We start from the raw sequence: 17369 nt of genomic DNA, 5'->3' as shown, positions 1-17369 counted from the left end.
AACTCTCTTGTTTTCCAGAAGAGGACACTGAGGCCTAGAAAGGGGAAGTGTCTTATCTAGGTCACTGTGCAAGTCAGGAGCAGAGCTAGAGCTCAAAAAAGTGACCTCTCCAACTAGTTAAAAGCAACCCTCACCAGATCCACAGCCTCCTATTCACAGGCTGGGCAGGCAAAGAGGCACAAGGTGGGAAGCATGGGCTAGACCTGGGTGAGGATAGCAGCTCTGCCACTTACTAGCTGAGAGATCTCAGTGTCCACATCCGTAAAATGGGGCAAGAAACAGACCCCACTTCCCAGGTTCATTGAGAGAAGTGAAGGAGATAATCCCATGTGGGGCTGCTCACAGTCAGGGCTCAGTTCAGCAAAGATGGCCTCCTGCTCCTTCCAGAGCATGTGTGTAAGGCTGCTAGCTTTTGTGGAGCATTTACTATATCCCAAAACTCTTCTATTCACCTTCTGTGGATAACCTCATTTAATCTTCACAACAATCCTCTGAAGTCAATATGATTATTGGCTCCATTTTACAGAGGAGGAGAATGAGGCCCAGGGACATTAGGTTACCTGCCTCAGATAAGTGACAAAGCTAGGATTCAAACCCAGGCAGCCTGGCTCCAAGGCCTGTGCTCTTATCCACTACCAAATGCTGCCTCTCCATTTTCCTTTGATTCTCAGGCTGGAGACCAGCCAAGCAGGTATTATGACCCCCATTTTACAAATCAGAAGACTGGTGCCCAAAGATGGTCAGTCTGTTGCAGAGCTGGGACTAGAACCAAGTGTTTCTACCCCAAGCTCAGACTCCTCACCCTGCCACCCTCAGCGGGTCCTGGCCGCAGACATGCTCACCCTCCGCAGAGGTGCGGGGTTTGAGTCGCAGAGAGGCCCGGAAGCGGGTGCGGTCGTTGAAGCTCCAGCTCTTCTGCACCTTGGTGGGGCTACTGGCCTCACCCACCTGCTCGCTGCTCGGGGAAGTGGGCATCTGTGGAGGTGCCAGGTGCTGCTTGGAGGGGCCTGTCCGCCGCTGGGAGCTGCCCATGCGGATGCGGTCTTTGATGCCCATCCGGCTGCTGGCAGGGCAGGGTGGGCAGGGGGAGAGCCAAGTTAGCCAGGGCTGGGGGCGGGTATGAGTGGGGACACAGCTGACTTAATACTTGGGGGTGGCTACTGGGGCTGATTCTCCACCAAGGGGAGACTTCCTGGGATAGGACAATGGTGTGATAAGGGGGGCCCTGACTCCTATGAGTTGATCCAGAGCCAGTCTGAATAGCTCTCCGATCCACCCCCACCTCCCACCCCCCATTGCCCAGACAGATAAGGGGTGCACAGGAGACAGATGTCAGAGTGGAAGGAGTGACAGAAACCCAAGAAGGGAATCAGAGACAGACAGGAGGACAGGGGAGTTAAGCCAGGCCCAGGTGGGTGGGTGGGTGGAGGTGGTGACCCCTTTGGGCACAGACAGGCTACTGAGGGATGGAGCATCTCCCTTGGCCGTGCACACTGAGGTAATCCCCAGCTCCTCCCTGTACACAGGGGCGGGCTGTATGGAGTTGAGGGTGTGTGCGTGTGTATATGTGTGTGCTTGCATCACACAGGTGCCAGCGTGTATACATATGTTGGCATGTCTGTACATGTGTTGATTAATATTTTCCTCCTTGGCTGACTACTGGAGCTATCTGACCCCACACTGGTCAGGTCAGGGCTTTAGGACCTGGTACAGTTGCATAGCCAGTGGACTGCAAAATTCCAAAGGTCTCCGTCACTCAGACTTCAGTGTAAATGCTGTGCACGCTGGAGGTGTGCAGTGTACCGGCCTGCTGGGGGTCTTGGCCGTGTGAGTGTAGCTGCAGGGCCCACATGTATGCCCAGGCCAGGCCTGGTGCCTACCCTCTCAGTGAAGATCTGTAACCTGTTCTTCTGTGGTCTCCCCGCCTAAGCTCTGCCCATCTGGACTGACGTCCTGTCCATGTGACCTCTCTACTGCCTCCTGAGTCCACAGTTCAACAGCACCTACAGAAGTCTGTGTGCATGTGAACACACGTGTGCATGTCTGTGTGTGCTTTCAGACTTCCCTTCCCACACCCCAACTCCCCTCCCATCCCCCAAATCTTGGAGGAAGACAGGTGAGGGGACGCCTCAGGTTCCCCAGGACAGGCCCTGCTTAACCAGTACCTGGTAGAGTAACTCTGTGTCCAAGAGGTTCAAGGACCATGTTATCGCTGTTTGAATAGGACCTATGCAAACATCCCCATCCCGTGCCCCGTGGTGTCCCTGCTGCCTCCCTGCTGTGACCTGCCACTTGAAGGGCCCCCTTCAGACAGCTTTGGGGCCCTTGCGCCCCAAATATCCAGGGCCCTGGTTCAGGAGAGCACCAGCCAGTCTTGGAGGAGGCCTGAGGTGGGGCAGGGCTGAGGAAAGAGACTGTGTCACCTAGTCTCAGGGACTTTCAGATCAGGGGCTGATCAGAGGACAGATTCTGGTTTCAGGGCAGAGTGGGAGCCAGGGTCCTCCATGCCCAGGGCATGGGGGACAGGGTATAGGGCCAAGGTGCTGAGGTAAGGGAGATCTTGAAACCAGGGGCACCTTTGGAAGGTGCCTTTGGGAAGGAACCTGGGATGTAGGGCCATCCTCAGGGGTAGGGACCTCTGCCCAGAGGAGAGAGGTTATAGTCGAGGATGGGTCCCTTGAGGATATCAGAAGGGAAGGATGGGGTGGCCCCCACAATCCAGCATGCTGTTTGCTGGCCCAGGATCCCCTCCACACATCCCAAATATTCCAACCAAAGTTTGAGGTTGGCTCTCCCAAACTTTCCTCTGCAAAGCTGTTCCTTCAGGCTCTCCTCATGCGGGCAAGCACCCCCCACCCCAACCGGTCCGTGCAACCCCTCTTTCTGTCCTCCACTCCTCCAAGGGGCAGAGGAAGAGACGGGTGGAAAGGGACCTGACACTCAGCCAAGGGCAAGGAACTCTGGATCTCTGTGCCCTGCACGTCACTCCAATGGTGTTCGGGGGGAAGGGGATGACCTCCCTGTCACAAGAAGTGTGCAAGCAAGACTGAGCTTGCACTCAGCAGGGCTTATGAAGGCAGGGGTCTGGGGGCTTGCACTAGAGGCCTTGAAAGGTCCCTCTCCAGCTCTGATTCGGTGATGGTTGATGAAGCTTCCAGCCTGGTTTGTGGGGTTCTGTATCTTTCTGACCAACCAGAGACCCTGCGCTCCTCTTCAGGGTAAGAAGGCACTGTTTTCCCAGGGGTGGCCCTGGATTCCAGCTCCCTGGGCAGGGCCCAGAAAATGGCTTACATCAGCCTCTCTGGAGCCTAAAAGCTCAACGAAAATGGAAAGAAACCTGACACACAGTGGACATCGAAAGAGCTTCTTCCCCTCCCAAGCTCCTTGGAACACACAAGATTCCACCTGACTGCCTGAGCCCTTTCGGTGTTCTCAGACACTTCACGTGGCAGGTTCTATAGTCACCACCCCTATTTTATAGACGTGGACACAGCTTCCAAGGTCATAGAGCTCCTCGAGAGGGAGCAAGGACTGGAACCCAGTTTGCTCTGACTTCAGAGACTGTGTTCTTTCTCTGGGGCAAGCTACCAGGATTGGTTCTCAGCTGCAGGCTATTTTGTTCTCTAGGGGACATTTGGCTAGAAACAGTTTTGGTTGTCACACTGAGGGGTGCTCCTAGCATCTAGGTAGAGGCCAGGGATGCAGCTAAACATGCTGAACAGTGCATGTGACAGCCCCCAACAACAAAGAATTTTCCAATCAGGGATCGGATATATGGGCTTGACTGGGGCTGCCCTGTTGGAGAGGGCGAGCTCGGGGCACAAACTGCCCTCTGACTGCCCTGCTGGACCCAACCCCACCCCGGCTCAACTTCCACAGGGATTTCTGTAAGGACTCCATCGGCCTGCCAAAAGCCAAGCTCATGGGGGACCAGAGGCAGCCTACCCTACCCCTGCATACAGCCCCTCTCTTCAGAACTGCAGGAACAGCTGCATCGCTGGCCTCTCTGCCCTGACCTTGCCCTTCCTGCCCCCCGATGCCAACACAGCCAAAGGAATCTTGCAAAGGGACAGATCTGACCCAGAGACACCTCGGCTTTAGCCCTCAGCGTGTTCCTGTGTCCTACAGCCATGGTTTCCAAGTGCATATCATAACACATCAAACTGCATGAGGCTAGCGTTTGTACAGCACCTCCTCTGAGCCAGGCACAGTTTGAGCGGAAGCAGATCCTATTATCCTCTGCATTTTACACCTGGGGAAACGGAGGCACAGAGGGCTTATGCCCAAGGTCCCCTCGCCACATTTAGATCCAGAACCCACGTTTCTAAGAAACAGTGGTTTCTTCTTGGGAGAGCAGCCAGGAGCTCTGTCACCCATGTCTTCCTCATGGGCTCCCCGATCCACAAGGCTCCCAAGGCACTTTGGGAAACCCAGGACTCCGTGAGCCCGAGCTGCCAGGCAGTTCCAGCAGGATAAAGCTCACTAGGGGCTTTTGGGTTCTTCATGACCCAGCCTCAGCTCCCGACCTCCCGCTCTCAGATCTGGCCACGCTGGGCTGCCTGCTCTTTGCCACCGCTGTGCCCTCTCTCACGTCCTTACCTTGGTGTGCACTGCATCTTTTGGCCACACCTCTGGGGGCGCCCTCTGGGTGACATGCCTGCCCCAAGCTCCACGGCCCCTCTGCTTCCTCCTTGAGTTGTGCTCATCACATCGAATAGCAGTTGCTCTTTGCACGTCTCTAGGCACCATATTTTATTTACCACTGTGTACCTACTGAGGGCCTGGCCCAGGGCAGTTACCAAGGAACATAGGGGTGATGCAGCTAAAAGAACTGGGTCCCGGAGTTAGTAAAGGAGGCACCAATCCCAGCTCCTTCGGGCATCTGCTAGGTCCCAGTGCGCAGTGGGGAGCCAGGAAGCTAAACCTAAGGCCTGGCCAAAGTCAGAGTGGGGAGGACCCTCAGAGAGCCTCTAGTTCAATCTGCCCATTCCACAGATGGGAAACTGAGGTCCAGAGAAAGGAAGCAATTTGGCCAAGATCACGCAGGGAGAGGTCAGCAGCAGAGCCCAAGGCTCCTGTAGGTGTCCCTCCTGGCAGACTGGACACCAGGCCCATGACCCCAGACCTAGCAGAGGCATCCCCAGAAAGATGAGGGGCTCCTCAGGGCCCCAAGGCAGACGGCAGGCGGCAGGCACATGCACCTTGTCCTTGGCTCCTTCTGTCCCCCTCTCCAGCCCCCAAACTGGGTGGGGCAAGGAGGAGTGGGGACAGGAGGAGCAGGTGAGGGGGTACCTCGGTCTCCAGCTGGCGTGGATCCGAAAGAAACTCCGTTTATTACTAAACATCTGGCTGGAAAGTTGAGAACAAGACACAAACAGAGGTTAGTGGGAAGGAGGCAAGTGGGCAGAGCCTGGGGAGCTGCCAGGATGGGGCCGGCCTCCTGTGGCTGGTGGGAGAGAAGGACCCCCCTAACACACACACGTAAATCATCCTCCAGCCCACGTGCCCAGAATACAGAGGTTCTCAAGCTTTGCATAAGGATCTCCTGGGGAGCATGTTAAACATGCAGTATTCTTTGCCCCTTCTCCAGATTCTCATTCCATGGGCTTGGGGAGAGGTCCAGGTATCTGCATGTTGAACAAACGTCCCATGGGATGCTGATGCAGGAAGTCAGTGGACCATGCTTTGAGAACCACTATCTTATCACTCATCACAAAAACCCCAAAGAGAGGAGGTGCTGGCCCCAATGCCATCCTTCAGGAAGTCCTGCTCCTTGCAGTCCTGGGAATGTGCTCAACCTTAGTCCATCTACAAGGATACTCACTGTGTGGCCAACCAGGTGTGTGTATGAGTGTGTGTGTGTGTGTGTGTGTGTGTGTGTTTTGTGGGGGGATCCTGTCTTGGACACCCACCCCATGGGGCTCACACAGCAGAGATTAAGGATATGGCCATTTGGCCTGAGCTTGGTGCCTGATCGCCTAGAAATCACAGCTCAGGCCCCTGGGATGCCTGGGAAGAAGGGACACTCCACCACCATCACCATGAGCCCAGCCACACAGACACTGCAGGGCAGACAGACACAAGGCTGGGAGTTAGTGATGGCCAAGTCCTCAGCGGTCATCTGTTCCTAGGCTTTCAGGAGTCCAGAGACCCAGAGCCACTGTGAGGGGTGGTACAGGTGCTGGGGTCCAGGATAATCTCCACTCCCAGAACTCCCTTACTCAGGTAAAGTGAAACCAGAGGGAACTGAAGCTACAGAGAGCCCTGGCTCAGGCCCTGGGCAAGGTTGCTCAAAAGCCAAAACTTTTGGGTTTCTACCTGTAAGCCCTGGTTGGGGAGGGATGGAGACAACACTGTAGGACCTTCAGGTAGTGACAAAGAATACAAGTAGGGGCTCCACTGTGGACTCTCTTCCAGGGAGCTCCTAGCCTGGCCTGACCAAATATGCTTCCCCTCCCCCCAGAGACCTAGAAGGGCCCTCCCTCTCTATCCACTTCCTGTTCAGCCCCTGGCCCTCCCTGAGACCTGAAAAGGAATTCTGCTCCCAGCATCCTCTGCACCAGACCCCCCTCCTCCCTGTTCCCCAGGCCTTTTCAGCTGAGAAACCCAGAGAACCCAGAGCCCCTGATCAGCCTAACTGTTGCTGATTTTCTGCCCAGAACCCGGAGGCTCAGAGTGACCTGATGACTTTCTCAAGGACACACAGCATCAGGCAGCAGAGGCAAGCTTCCACTGCACCTCCTCCTTCTGAGCCCCGAGTGGTTCACCTCTTCTCCTCTCCCTTATTCTGAGCCTGGGCCTCAGAATCACACCTGAGGCTCAAGGCCCATATGTCCACTTGGCTGATTCAGGGATGATATGTAAAGATGAGACAAAACAAACAGACTGGTAGTGAACAGGGTATGACTGAAGGGCAATTTGAATCCTTGATCTCAAAGTTACACATCTACAGGAGTAGCTGCTTTTCCATACTGTGAGTTAGTGGGCTTCTTTATCCAAATATACCTGAAATTCCATTATTTATGAATATTTACATGGGGGTAAGCATTGTTCTTTCTTTGTTCTTCTTTCAAGATGCAAAAACTGAGGCAGATCAAGGGGAAAGAGACTGTTGGAACAGCAAAATGTCCCTCCATAAGGAAGAAAGGCATTGTGGGAGAATCCCAGGAGGACCCTCTGGGATTAGCAAAGCTGCAGACAAGGGTTGCACAAGACAAGAGCATTAGTCATTGGCTGAGTTTACATAGGCCCTACAGCAGTTCTTAGTCACAGAGCTCTCTTTCCAGCTGGCATCTCGTTCCCAAGAGGCAAGTTCAGTGTCAAGCCCCTTCTAGAGGAACATGCTGGGGAAGGGGCCCTCACACCCATCTGGTGCCCACGATTACCTGAGCCGTAAGCACCTGTGGCCAGCGGCCTCCTCCTCTCTCCAGCTTCCCGGGAGGGATGGGGGTGCAGGGATGGAAGAGTGAGGGGGACGTGGAAACAGAGAAAGAAAGAGGACAATGGAATGAATGGAGGAGGTGATGGGGAAGGACGGTGTGGACCTCTCCCCAACTCAGACCCTTGGAGCCCCATGTGGCAAAACGTGAGTCAACTCTGGCCTCTCCAGAAAGACTCTCAGTCTGTACCTGTAGAGCCATCCGACGACAATTGTCCAGGCCTCATGACAAGGCCTGGGAGTCCCCAGAACAGGCCCAGACACCCACATAGTGGCTGGAAGCAGGTCTGAGAGAGGATGAGACAAAGAATGGAAAAGGAGGAGGAGAAGCAAGAGGAGGTGGCAGCCCCAGGGGGCCCCTACCTTTCCCCAGGACAGAAGGAGGCGCTGCCTGGCCGGTGGCAGGTGGCAACGGGCGGGTAACGGGAGGGCGCTCCGTCGGGTACTGGCGCCCGCCGCACCTCCAGGGGCCGTAGGCCCCCGTTGCGGGCCCGTTGCACGTGCTCAAACAAGAGGGCCAGCTCTCTGCAGGAGAGGGCGCCGTCAGCGGCAGGCAGAGCCCTGGCACCACCTCCTCACCCCAGGGCCCCCGAGCTCCTGACTCAGACCCTGCCAGGCCCTGCCTCTCTGGAGATGCTCAGCAAACACCCTAGGCCTGCATAGGCAGGGGTGTGGGTGGGAGACTAGCCTTCCTCCCTCCCTTTCTACACACTCAGTTCCTGGGAACTCTCAGGGATGCCAAGTATGACGGTGCAGGATGGGCACCCTCACGCCAGGGCAGGGGGAACTCAAATCCAGCTTACTCTCTGCTCAGCAAGCCGAGCGCCTGGACATGGAGCTGTGCCCACCTGGAGGCCAGTGGCAGCCCTGAACTCCTCACCGTCCAGATCTGACTGGATTTTAGGGGGAAACTGAGGCTGAGGAGGGAGACTCAATGTGGCAGCCCAGCTTCCTTCTCCTGCAGCATTCGCTTTTGCGGCTGGGTTCTTGGAGACTAAGTTTCTTCACTCTCCAGACCATTTCCTGTTTCCATAACCCAAGGAGGATATCTTCCCTCTCTGCCTTCCATTGTACAGATGAGGAAACTGAGGTCCAGGGAGCAGGACTCAGAATTTTCTATTCTATTTCATTTCATTTTTAATGGAGGTACTGGGGATTGAACCCAGGACTGCATGCATGTTAAACATGTACTCTACCACTGAGCTATATACCCTCCCCTCTGGGTCCAGAATTTTCAAACCAAGCTCTGACCATCTTACCAGAGGACCCAGGACACTCTCCAAATCGTCCCTCCCTATCACACACACATATTTCTAAGAAACTAGCCTCTGCCCACCTCCTCCAGGCCTGGCCTTGAGTCCTTAGGTCTACTTCTAGAAAGGATGACTCCTTCTAATCTAACCACCATCCCTGTCTGTGAGGTGGGAGCTTGCCTCTGCCAGGTGGAGAGACGAGGGGAACCAGTGTGATTCTGGGAGCACCCCCCCCCACCAGCCCCTTCTCTCCTGCTCCTTCCCTGGGAAGCCCCAGGGTCTGGGAAGGAGCAGGGAGTGGGGCAGCCAGGTGTAGGGGTGAGTGGGATCACGCAACAGCTGCTCTTGGAGAACAAATGAGGCAAAAAAGGCGCGGGCAGAAATGCTGAACACAGCAGCCTCACCCCGCCGCTCTTGATGCCCGCCTGCCCGCAGGACTGAGTCACTCTCCAAGGTCTTCATCCCTGCCCCAGGGCCTGGCCAGGAACTTGGCCACACAAATCTTGGTGACGCTGTTAATAATCCCTGGTGTGGGCCCATCCCCATGCAGTCTTACCCCAGCCTGGGCCAGTGGAGCGAACCCACCTTTGGGCCCTAAGGCTGCTTCCTGGCACGGGTACATATTCACGATGGGGATGCTGGGATGGGTGGGCACTTGCACCCAACCCTGGCCCACACGTTCTTGCCCACACCCCGCTCTCTCTATCCAGCTGCAATACTCCAGGCTGGCAAACACTGCTCCCAACTCAGACTGAGGGGAGTGAGCTGGCTGGGCCACTGCCCTGAGTGGCATCAAATCTGGGTGACCACGCAGACTGCCAGCACTCCCAGACCCAGGGCTTAGCCAGTGGGCGGGGCTCCTCCCCATGCCCTGTGTCCAGTGTCACCAGTTCCCTGGGTATAGCACAGTGGCAGAGAGAGCACTCCAGGCTATGGGTTACAGAGCCAGCCCCAGATGCTCCCATAGGAGCTGTCACCCCTTTCCCACCCTCCAGGGCTGAGTCCCAGCCATTTGTCCTCAAGGGGCATTACCACCAACCCCCCCTCCCCCCTACAGCCAGGCCTACCTGAAGGACGGGAGGATGCTGTCATAGTAGTACCAGGTGGCTGTCAGGTAGGCCCGGCTCGTGTCGGTGGAGTACAGGCGCCACGCAGCCTGGTGGATGGGAGAAAGGGGAAAGGTGTGAGGGCCAAGGCATCAGGGAGGGCTCTCAGCCCCTCACCAGCCCTCTGCCCCCAAAAGAACCCAGTTCTCAGGCAGAGGCCAGTTCCAATTCTATAGCCGCCAGCAGGGCCAGAAGGAAACGGAGGCCTGGAGAGAAATGATTTCCTCAAGGTGATGAGCGTATCAGAGTCAGAGCCAGGGCCTTGCAGTGTGGGAGTTAAGAGCTGGGGCTTTGTCAGGCAGAAGTGGGTTTGCAATCCCAGCTTTTGCTGCCTACTCATATGAACAAGTAAGTGAAGCTGCAGAGCCTCAGGCTCCTCATCTGTAAAATGGACGTAATTCTAATTACCCAACAGGGTGTTGTGAGGACTAAATGGACGAATGTATATTAAATGCCAAGAATGGTGCATGGCACAGAGTAGGCACTTAATACAAAGTTCCCCTGTTAAACACTCCTGTTATTGCCTGTTACCACAGCTGATGAATGTCTTTTCATTGGGGATTTGATTAATGGTCTCTCTCAGACTGTAAGCTATGTCTTGGTCAGCACTGTATCCTCTGGCACATGTTCTGCAAATGTTTGGGGAATAAATACTGACGAAATGAATTATTATTACTAATGATAATCCCACCCCATCCTTCCCAGCTGCCTGTCACTGCCCATGGGGTGGAGGAGGGGAGGAAAGAGCATCACCTACCAACCCCTCGGCATCCATGAAGTTGCAGGGTTTCCTCTGCAGCAGGAGGGATGAGGGTCAGATAAGAGGAAGGACTGTCCCTCTTCCCAGGTAAAGAGAAGAGCCAGGTAGGGGCTGTGAGTTGGGCGATCAATGAGGACAGGGAGGCGTGGGAAGTGCTGGGCAGGACAAAGAAGAACTGGGCCCTTCTTTGGATGCCTCTTGTCCTTAAGGGACTGCCCAATGCTGACCTCACTGGCCAGGCACCTTCCCAAGACAGGAATATTTTTACTTCCTGCTTGCCTAGGCCCCTGGCTTGGGCTGGGGAGCAGCTGCCAGAGCTGTCTCATTAATTATGGGTACCACAATACCAGCTGTCTTTCTGCACGGACTGTGCCAGCCGCCTGCCCCTACAATGCCCCTCGGAAGACCAGCTCCCAGGGGACAGCGGCCATTGTGCCCCAAGGGATGCTGAGGAGGAAAGGCTGGGCTGGTGGCTGGAGATAGCAGAGATGAAGAGGGGGTTCCACCCTGGGGAGGAGAGATAAGGGAGGGTGAATCAGACCTGAGCTGGGGGGTGAGAGGGTGGCAAGGGGGGAGCACGCTGAGGTGGGCTGTGTCAGTGTTCCCCGAACTATTTCCCGCAGGGGGTTCTCTTGCCATGCCCTAACTAGAGAGAAGCCGAGGCTGAGTGCCAGAGTCACAAAAACTCACAGTCCTCGCCTCAGCCCGGGCCCCAGTCAGAATGCCTCAGACTGTACGGGAAACTGAGACCATGCACTCCCGTTTTTTTCTGCATCCTTGGCTGGCTCAGTTCGGCCTGCCCAGCCACTAAATGCTAAGGTTCCAAAAAGCCCAGCTCTGGGCCATCTTCTCCCCTCTCTCTTTCCTCCCTCCACTGGAAGCACCCACACCTGGGGCTTCATCGCCCTCTGCACACAAGGTCCAGCACATTCCTATCCTCAGCTGTGCACCAGTATATCTAGCTGCCTCCTCAACACCCCCTCAGGGTCTCAGAGGCCCCTCAGATTCTACCTGCTCCAGCCAAACTCACACTCTTCATGCCCCATATCTGGTCCTCATCCAATGAGTAGGGTTATCCACCATCCAGTGGGGCAAGCCCCTACTCCTGATGCCACCAATTTCACCTCCTAAATACGTAGAATCTGCCCGTTTCTTTCCATCTCATCTGTTGCTACCCTAGTCCAAGTCACCCAGCACCTGCCTCACCTAGACTGTTGCCAGAGCCTTTTATCTGGTTTCCTCAGACACCTGGATCACCCTCCAATCCACTCACCACTTTTCAAAACATAAATCTGATCATGTCACCCCTTCCTCCTGCTTCCTACCTGTCAGTGGTTCCTCAAGTATTCTTAGGAAAATGTTAAAATCAGGACTCTGCGGCCCTCAGGTCTGGGCCTCACTTGCCTCTCCAACCCCTTCCACTGTACACTCTTCCTTGAGTTTTCTTTTCCAGCCTCTCTAGCTTCCTTCCAGTTCCTCAAACACACCCTGCTCCCTTTCACCACAGGGCCTTTGTACATGCTGTTCCTATACCTTGGATGTTCCCCCTTCACCTCTTCACCTCATTAACTCCTAGTCATTCTCCAGCTCTCAGCCCAGGTGTCAGTTTCTCAGGGTGGTCATCCCTGAGTTCTCCTTCAAGGTCAGATCAGGCCAGGTCCCCTGTTAAATGCTCCTCAGAAAACCAGTTCAGTTCCAGGGCTTCTTGGGTATCTTGTACCTGGATAAGGTTGGCTGCTGGCATCCTCCGCTTCTCAAAGTGCTTCTGCCGGTGCTGCTCCTGCACCTTCAGGGCAAAGCCGGAGCCAAGGATGCCCTAGGACAACAGGCATGGTTGGGGGAATGTGGTGGTTGGGGGGGGGACAACAAAAGGCAGCAAAGGTGCCCCCGCCCCTGCCCATCTGAGGTGCCCCCCTCCCCGCCCATGCAAATGCTGGACTGGGGCTTGGCCAGCCTTGCCCCTACGGCCCCCTCCCCCAGCCTGGGCCATCCTAAGTAGAGGGGGACTCACTGCAGGCAAAGCAAAGAAGGAGATGCCTAGTAAGGCAAAGCCAGCAGCCAGGACCCTTCCCAGCCACGTGTGCGGTGTCTTGTCACCGTACCCAATGGTTGTCAGTGTGATCTGGGGACACAAACAGGTTATCCATAGGGCCAGTCATGGGGGGCCAACCCACTGGAACTTGTTGGGGTCACAGGCTGCGGGGGCCTGATCATGAGGGAGGGGGGTCGCCATGGTTCCCCACAGGAACTGGTCACAAGGACTTGTCACAGGGGCTGGTTACAGGCATAGATGGATCCCTCCTCCCCCGTGTTGTTAGGGGAGAGGTACAGGTCACAAGGACTTGAAGTGGGGAATTAGATGGGAACACAAGCTAGTCCACAGGGGCAAGCTGGGGAGCTAACACAGGAGCTGGTCACAAGGGTTCCCAGCCCTAGGTGAGAGGACAGGGACAGGTCCCTGGGTCAGGATCACAATGATCATGCTAGGGAGGGTCCCAGGGAGAAGGGCGGCCCTGCACAGACCCTCACGCACCGTCCCCCACCAGAGCGAGTCGGCGTAGGAGGAGAAGTCGGAGTTGGCGTCCTTCTCGGCCAGATAGACCAGGAAGGAGGCAAAGATGAGCACCAGGAACCCGATGTACCAGGCGGTGATCAGCTCCTGCGGGGGCAGCAACACGTGAGACCACAGGGAGCACCGAGGCAGAGGTGGTGAGGAAATGGGGAACGCTGTGCCCACCTAGCACAGGTGGGGAGGTGGGAGGCTCCCAGAATGGCCTATGAGGGGTGTTCTGGAGGGGATGAGAACCCCAACCTCTCGGAGGTCCCAGGCGGCGGCTCTGCCCGCTTTTCTTTTCCCAGCAACTCCCTTCAAGGAGACCCTGTTCCGCCTTCCCTAACCTGCCACGCCCTCCAACACAAAATCTCAGAGCACGCCCTGGCCCTGCCCTTGACCCTCCAGGTTCCACGCTCAGTTCTCCACCCCCAAGCCCACCTTGCCCTGCCACCCAAGCCCCACTTTCAAGCGTCGATCCGGCCCCACATCCTGTCCCGCCCCATCCTCACCCTCAGACTCAGCCCCAGCTCCCCACTTTGTTGTGAGCGTAGACCCCCAACTCAGAAGCTTCCAAGTGAGCCCCGCAAGCCCTTGCCCCTCAGGCCCCACCTCCTGGCCTGGCCCAGAACCCCAGACCCCGCCCCTGCCCAACCCCCGAGATAGCTCCTTCAGCCTCCGGGCACTGGGTCCCTCGTCACTCTCTCACCTCTCCCCTCGGCTCGGCCCCGCCCTCCCTGTTCGGCTGCCCCGGCCCCGCCCCGGCCCGGCCTCACCTTGCTGTGCGCGTAGACCACTGAGCCCAACAGCTTCCAGGTGCCGCCGCGGCGGTCCATGCGCACCATGCGCAGGATCTGCAGGAAGCGCATGCTGCGCAACGCAGACGTGGCAAAGATGTTGCCCTGAGTGCCCGCGGCGATGACTGCCACCGATGCCACGAACACGATGAAGTCTGTAAGGGGGCGGGGAAGGGCGGAGGAGCAAGGTCACGGCCAGCGCCGGGGAGCCAACCTACCCGGCGCCTGGACCCGAGGTCGGGGGGTTCCTGGGGCCATGGGAGGGATTGGAAATGTCCGTTGAGTCTGTGTCAGCAGCCACGGTCCGGGTCAGGGATGGGGTGAGGTTGTTAGCCCTGGGGCTTGAGGGTAAGGCGTGGGCGGGGTGATGTGCCCATTACCGATGACACAGAAGGGTTTTCTGGCAAAGCGGAAGCGACCCTGCCATCCTCGGTAGCGGCAGCAGCACCCGGCGGACCAGACGCGGATGATGTACTCCAGGCCAAACACGATGATCATCACGAATTCCTGTGGGCCCAGGTGCCTGGGTTCTGGTCCCCACACCTCAGGACCAGGGCCCAGATGACACAACACCCACCCAGCCCAGAGTCCCTGGATTAGGGGTTTTAGGATTTCCTCAGACCACGTCTCCCAGAGGTCCTTACACCTGGATGGACCTGAAGAGGATTCCAGAAGGCAGGTGTCTTCTCCCATGTCTACCAAAGAGACTGAAAGCTCAAGTCTGTCCTCCCTTGCTATCCCCATTAGCTGTCTAGGTTTTCCTGCTTCTCGCCCCACCCTCTCCCTCCCAGCCATCCCAAAGTCTGTAACCCTGACCAGGTGACATAAGGGGTGGTTTGGTTGTCAGTCACTGTCCCCCTCTGAAGTGCTTCTGTTGAGGGGGAAAAAACCCCATCACAACAGGGGTGTAGTTAGCAGCTTTGGTCGTGAGGAGTGGGCCTCCTCTTCTCTTCTCTGGGCCCATCATAAGCCCTGGCATAGAGGCAAGAACTCTCCCAACACCTGCATAAAGCATGGGATGAAGCCCAGAGAGGGGCAGCCACCAGCTCAGGGAACACAGCACAGCAAGCCACTCCCTGAGTCACAGTATGAGAAACTTCTCCCCACCTTCACCCTCAGCCCAGAGGTGCTGCCCCAGTCTCCCTTGGACCCAGACTCCAGCACTCACCAAGATGAGGAGACATTCATTGGCAAATTCCTGGTGCTCCTGGATAGTGGACAGCACGGACAGCACCAGGCAGCTGAAGACCAGCAAAAATCTGCAATAGCAGCATGGAGGAGAGGGTTAGCTGCTGGACAGACAGGACAGCCAAGGAGCCTCTGGTAGAGGGCTGCAGAGTCAGAGTCAGAGGAGGAGGAAAGCATTGTTTTGGCAGAATAATCTGGAAAGTGGGATTAGAATCAGAGTTCCCTGGAGCTGTGACTCTGTGCCAGACACCAGAGGGAGAAGCCCCAGAGCTCCAAGCTGCTGAGCTCACAGACACCTTACAGCAAGCACTCTCAGTTGCCCTTGATGCGGCTGCAGCTCACAGATGTGGTCACTTGGCTGCGGGTGGCAGGTCTGTTTGGGCTGGCCAAGGGAGGGACCCAGGAGCCCCCCTTCCCTATGAATTCCAAGACAGCAGAAGTGTGGCTTCATCTGCAGAATGAGAACAACTGCCTATGCCTTTGTGGGTTCTGATGGAATTAAATACTGAGACAGCTATGAAAGGAAAGGGGATCAGGGAAGATGGGGAGGGACGGGAGGATGCAGAGGAGAGAGGGCGTGGGGAGGGGCACCAGGCAGCGGGGAGCCATGCTATGGACGCCTGGATCTCCGCATAGGGCAGTGGGAAGTTGCTAAGAAACAGAACCAGAATCAGACGTTTAGAAATGGAAGGAACTTTAGAATCCAACTCAGCCAACACTTCCCTCCACCCTAACTGCACACATGAGGAAACTAAGACCCAGAGAGGGAAAGGGATTCACCCAAGGTCACCCAGTATGTCCAGGATAGAAGTGAGCTTAGAGCCAGGGTTCCCAGCTTCCCAGTGGATGGGAAGAGGGGAAAGGGCATGATGAGAGAAGCTCTGGTGTGGGGAGTGTGTGGAGGAAGACAGGATGTGGGGCACAGGCTGCAGATGCAGTGAAGGAAACGAGGCTGGCTGCCCCGAAGCGCTCTTCTTTTGATAGGGGTGTGCCGGACACACAGCAGGCTGGGGAGAGACTCCTGAGGGAATGGGCTTCTCTGGAAATGCATCCCTTGTGAACTGACCTGTAGCCTCCCCCAAGTGTTTCCAGAGTGTCCCCACCTGGGACTGCTGACACTGCACTCTCCATGAAACACCTCACCGGTGAAGCCTGGCGAGACTGCTCACCCTCCCCTCAAACCAGGGCTCCTGCTCTGGGAGGCCCCCTGCCCACTGTTCCCTCTTCAGAACTCCCCCTCCCAGGGCTTGCCTCCCAAGTCACTGCCCACATGGCTTCATTTGTGTTCATGTTTCCTCGTGGCCAGGGCATGAGCTCGGAGTCTGAGAGATCCAGGTTCAAATTCCCATCCTGCTGTGTGTGACCCTAGGAAAGTCACCTACCTTCTCTGAGCCAGTCTCTCGTCATCAGTAAAGTGGGGGCTGATGGAAGGGAAGACGTGGAAAGGGCGGGGATCCACCCTGGCCCATTTACAGCTCCTCGGACGGAGGTTCCTGGCCTCCTTGGAGGGCAGGAATAGGGCTGCAGCCCAGCACATGCCCCGGGGTGGAGGAGGTAGTCAGTATGTCAGTAAAGGGTTTTGGATGAATGAGTGAAGAGGAGGCCTCCTTGGCCAATTCCAGGCAAGAGCTGAGTCAGCAAAGACATAGGCACAGAGAGAGGTGGGGGTGAGCACCAGGTCCTCGGGTTCAATAATTAACCACAGAAAAGGCAGCGGCTGCATCCCGGGGAAATAGGTACTACTGCTAACACAGGGCTCGGGGGCGGGAGGGTCCTCCTGAGGGCGTCTCATCCAGCCCCTCCTCTGGGAAGAGTTGCTGCCAAATCTCGATGGACCTTCACCCCAGCCCTGGACAGAAATCCTTTAGTTCCAAGGCTCAGCTGACTCAGAACCTCAGGTAAGTGGGTCACGTTTGGGGCTTCCTGCGGAGTGTTTCAAGAATTTTTTTTCCTCAACGCTATTCTTTCCATGTCAATAGTGACACATCTATAAAATGTCCACTTCACAGTAAGCTAAGTGAAAAAAGCAGATTAGAAAACCTTAAGGACAATGTGATCTCAACTTTTAAAATATAGATGTTTTTCAGTATGGAGTTTCCTCAAAAAACTAAAAATAGATCTACCATATGACCTAGCAAATTCCACTCCTCAGTATATATCCAAAAAACCAAAAACACTAACTCAAAAGGATACATACACCCCAATGTCCATAGGAGAATCATTTACAATTGCTAAGATATGGAAGCAATCTAAGTGTCCATCAACAGATGAATAGA

The 17369-nt window shown here is 56.0% G+C and overlaps 1 protein-coding gene across 8 annotated transcripts in view; it reads right to left on the bottom strand.

Moving 5' to 3' along the window:
- KCNQ4 (potassium voltage-gated channel subfamily Q member 4) overlaps positions 1 to 17369 on the bottom strand; it is a 53664-nt gene that overhangs the window by 8316 nt on the left and 27979 nt on the right. For 2 of the 8 annotated variants that reach the window (XM_032493951.1, XM_032493947.1), the window contains exons 2-11: positions 15074 to 15164; positions 14286 to 14412; positions 13885 to 14060; positions 13091 to 13216; positions 12569 to 12679; positions 12278 to 12373; positions 9759 to 9847; positions 7802 to 7963; positions 7386 to 7430; positions 843 to 1063 (exon numbers count right to left, since the gene is read on the bottom strand). In XM_032493951.1, coding sequence (XP_032349842.1) covers positions 843 to 1063; positions 7386 to 7430; positions 7802 to 7963; positions 9759 to 9847; positions 12278 to 12373; positions 12569 to 12679; positions 13091 to 13216; positions 13885 to 14060; positions 14286 to 14412; positions 15074 to 15164 — 1244 coding nt within the window. Of the gene's footprint in view, positions 1 to 802; positions 1064 to 7385; positions 7431 to 7801; positions 7964 to 9758; positions 9848 to 12277; positions 12374 to 12568; positions 12680 to 13090; positions 13217 to 13884; positions 14061 to 14285; positions 14413 to 15073; positions 15165 to 17369 lie in introns of all 8 variants that reach the window. The other 6 variants (XR_004324955.1, XM_032493948.1, XM_032493950.1 and 3 more) reach the window with 6 other exon arrangements.

The sequence above is a fragment of the Camelus ferus genome, chromosome 13 (genome assembly GCF_009834535.1).
Source record: "Camelus ferus isolate YT-003-E chromosome 13, BCGSAC_Cfer_1.0, whole genome shotgun sequence".
NCBI classification, from domain to species: Eukaryota; Metazoa; Chordata; class Mammalia; order Artiodactyla; family Camelidae; genus Camelus; species Camelus ferus.
This window is presented reverse-complemented; position numbering and strand designations above follow the sequence as displayed.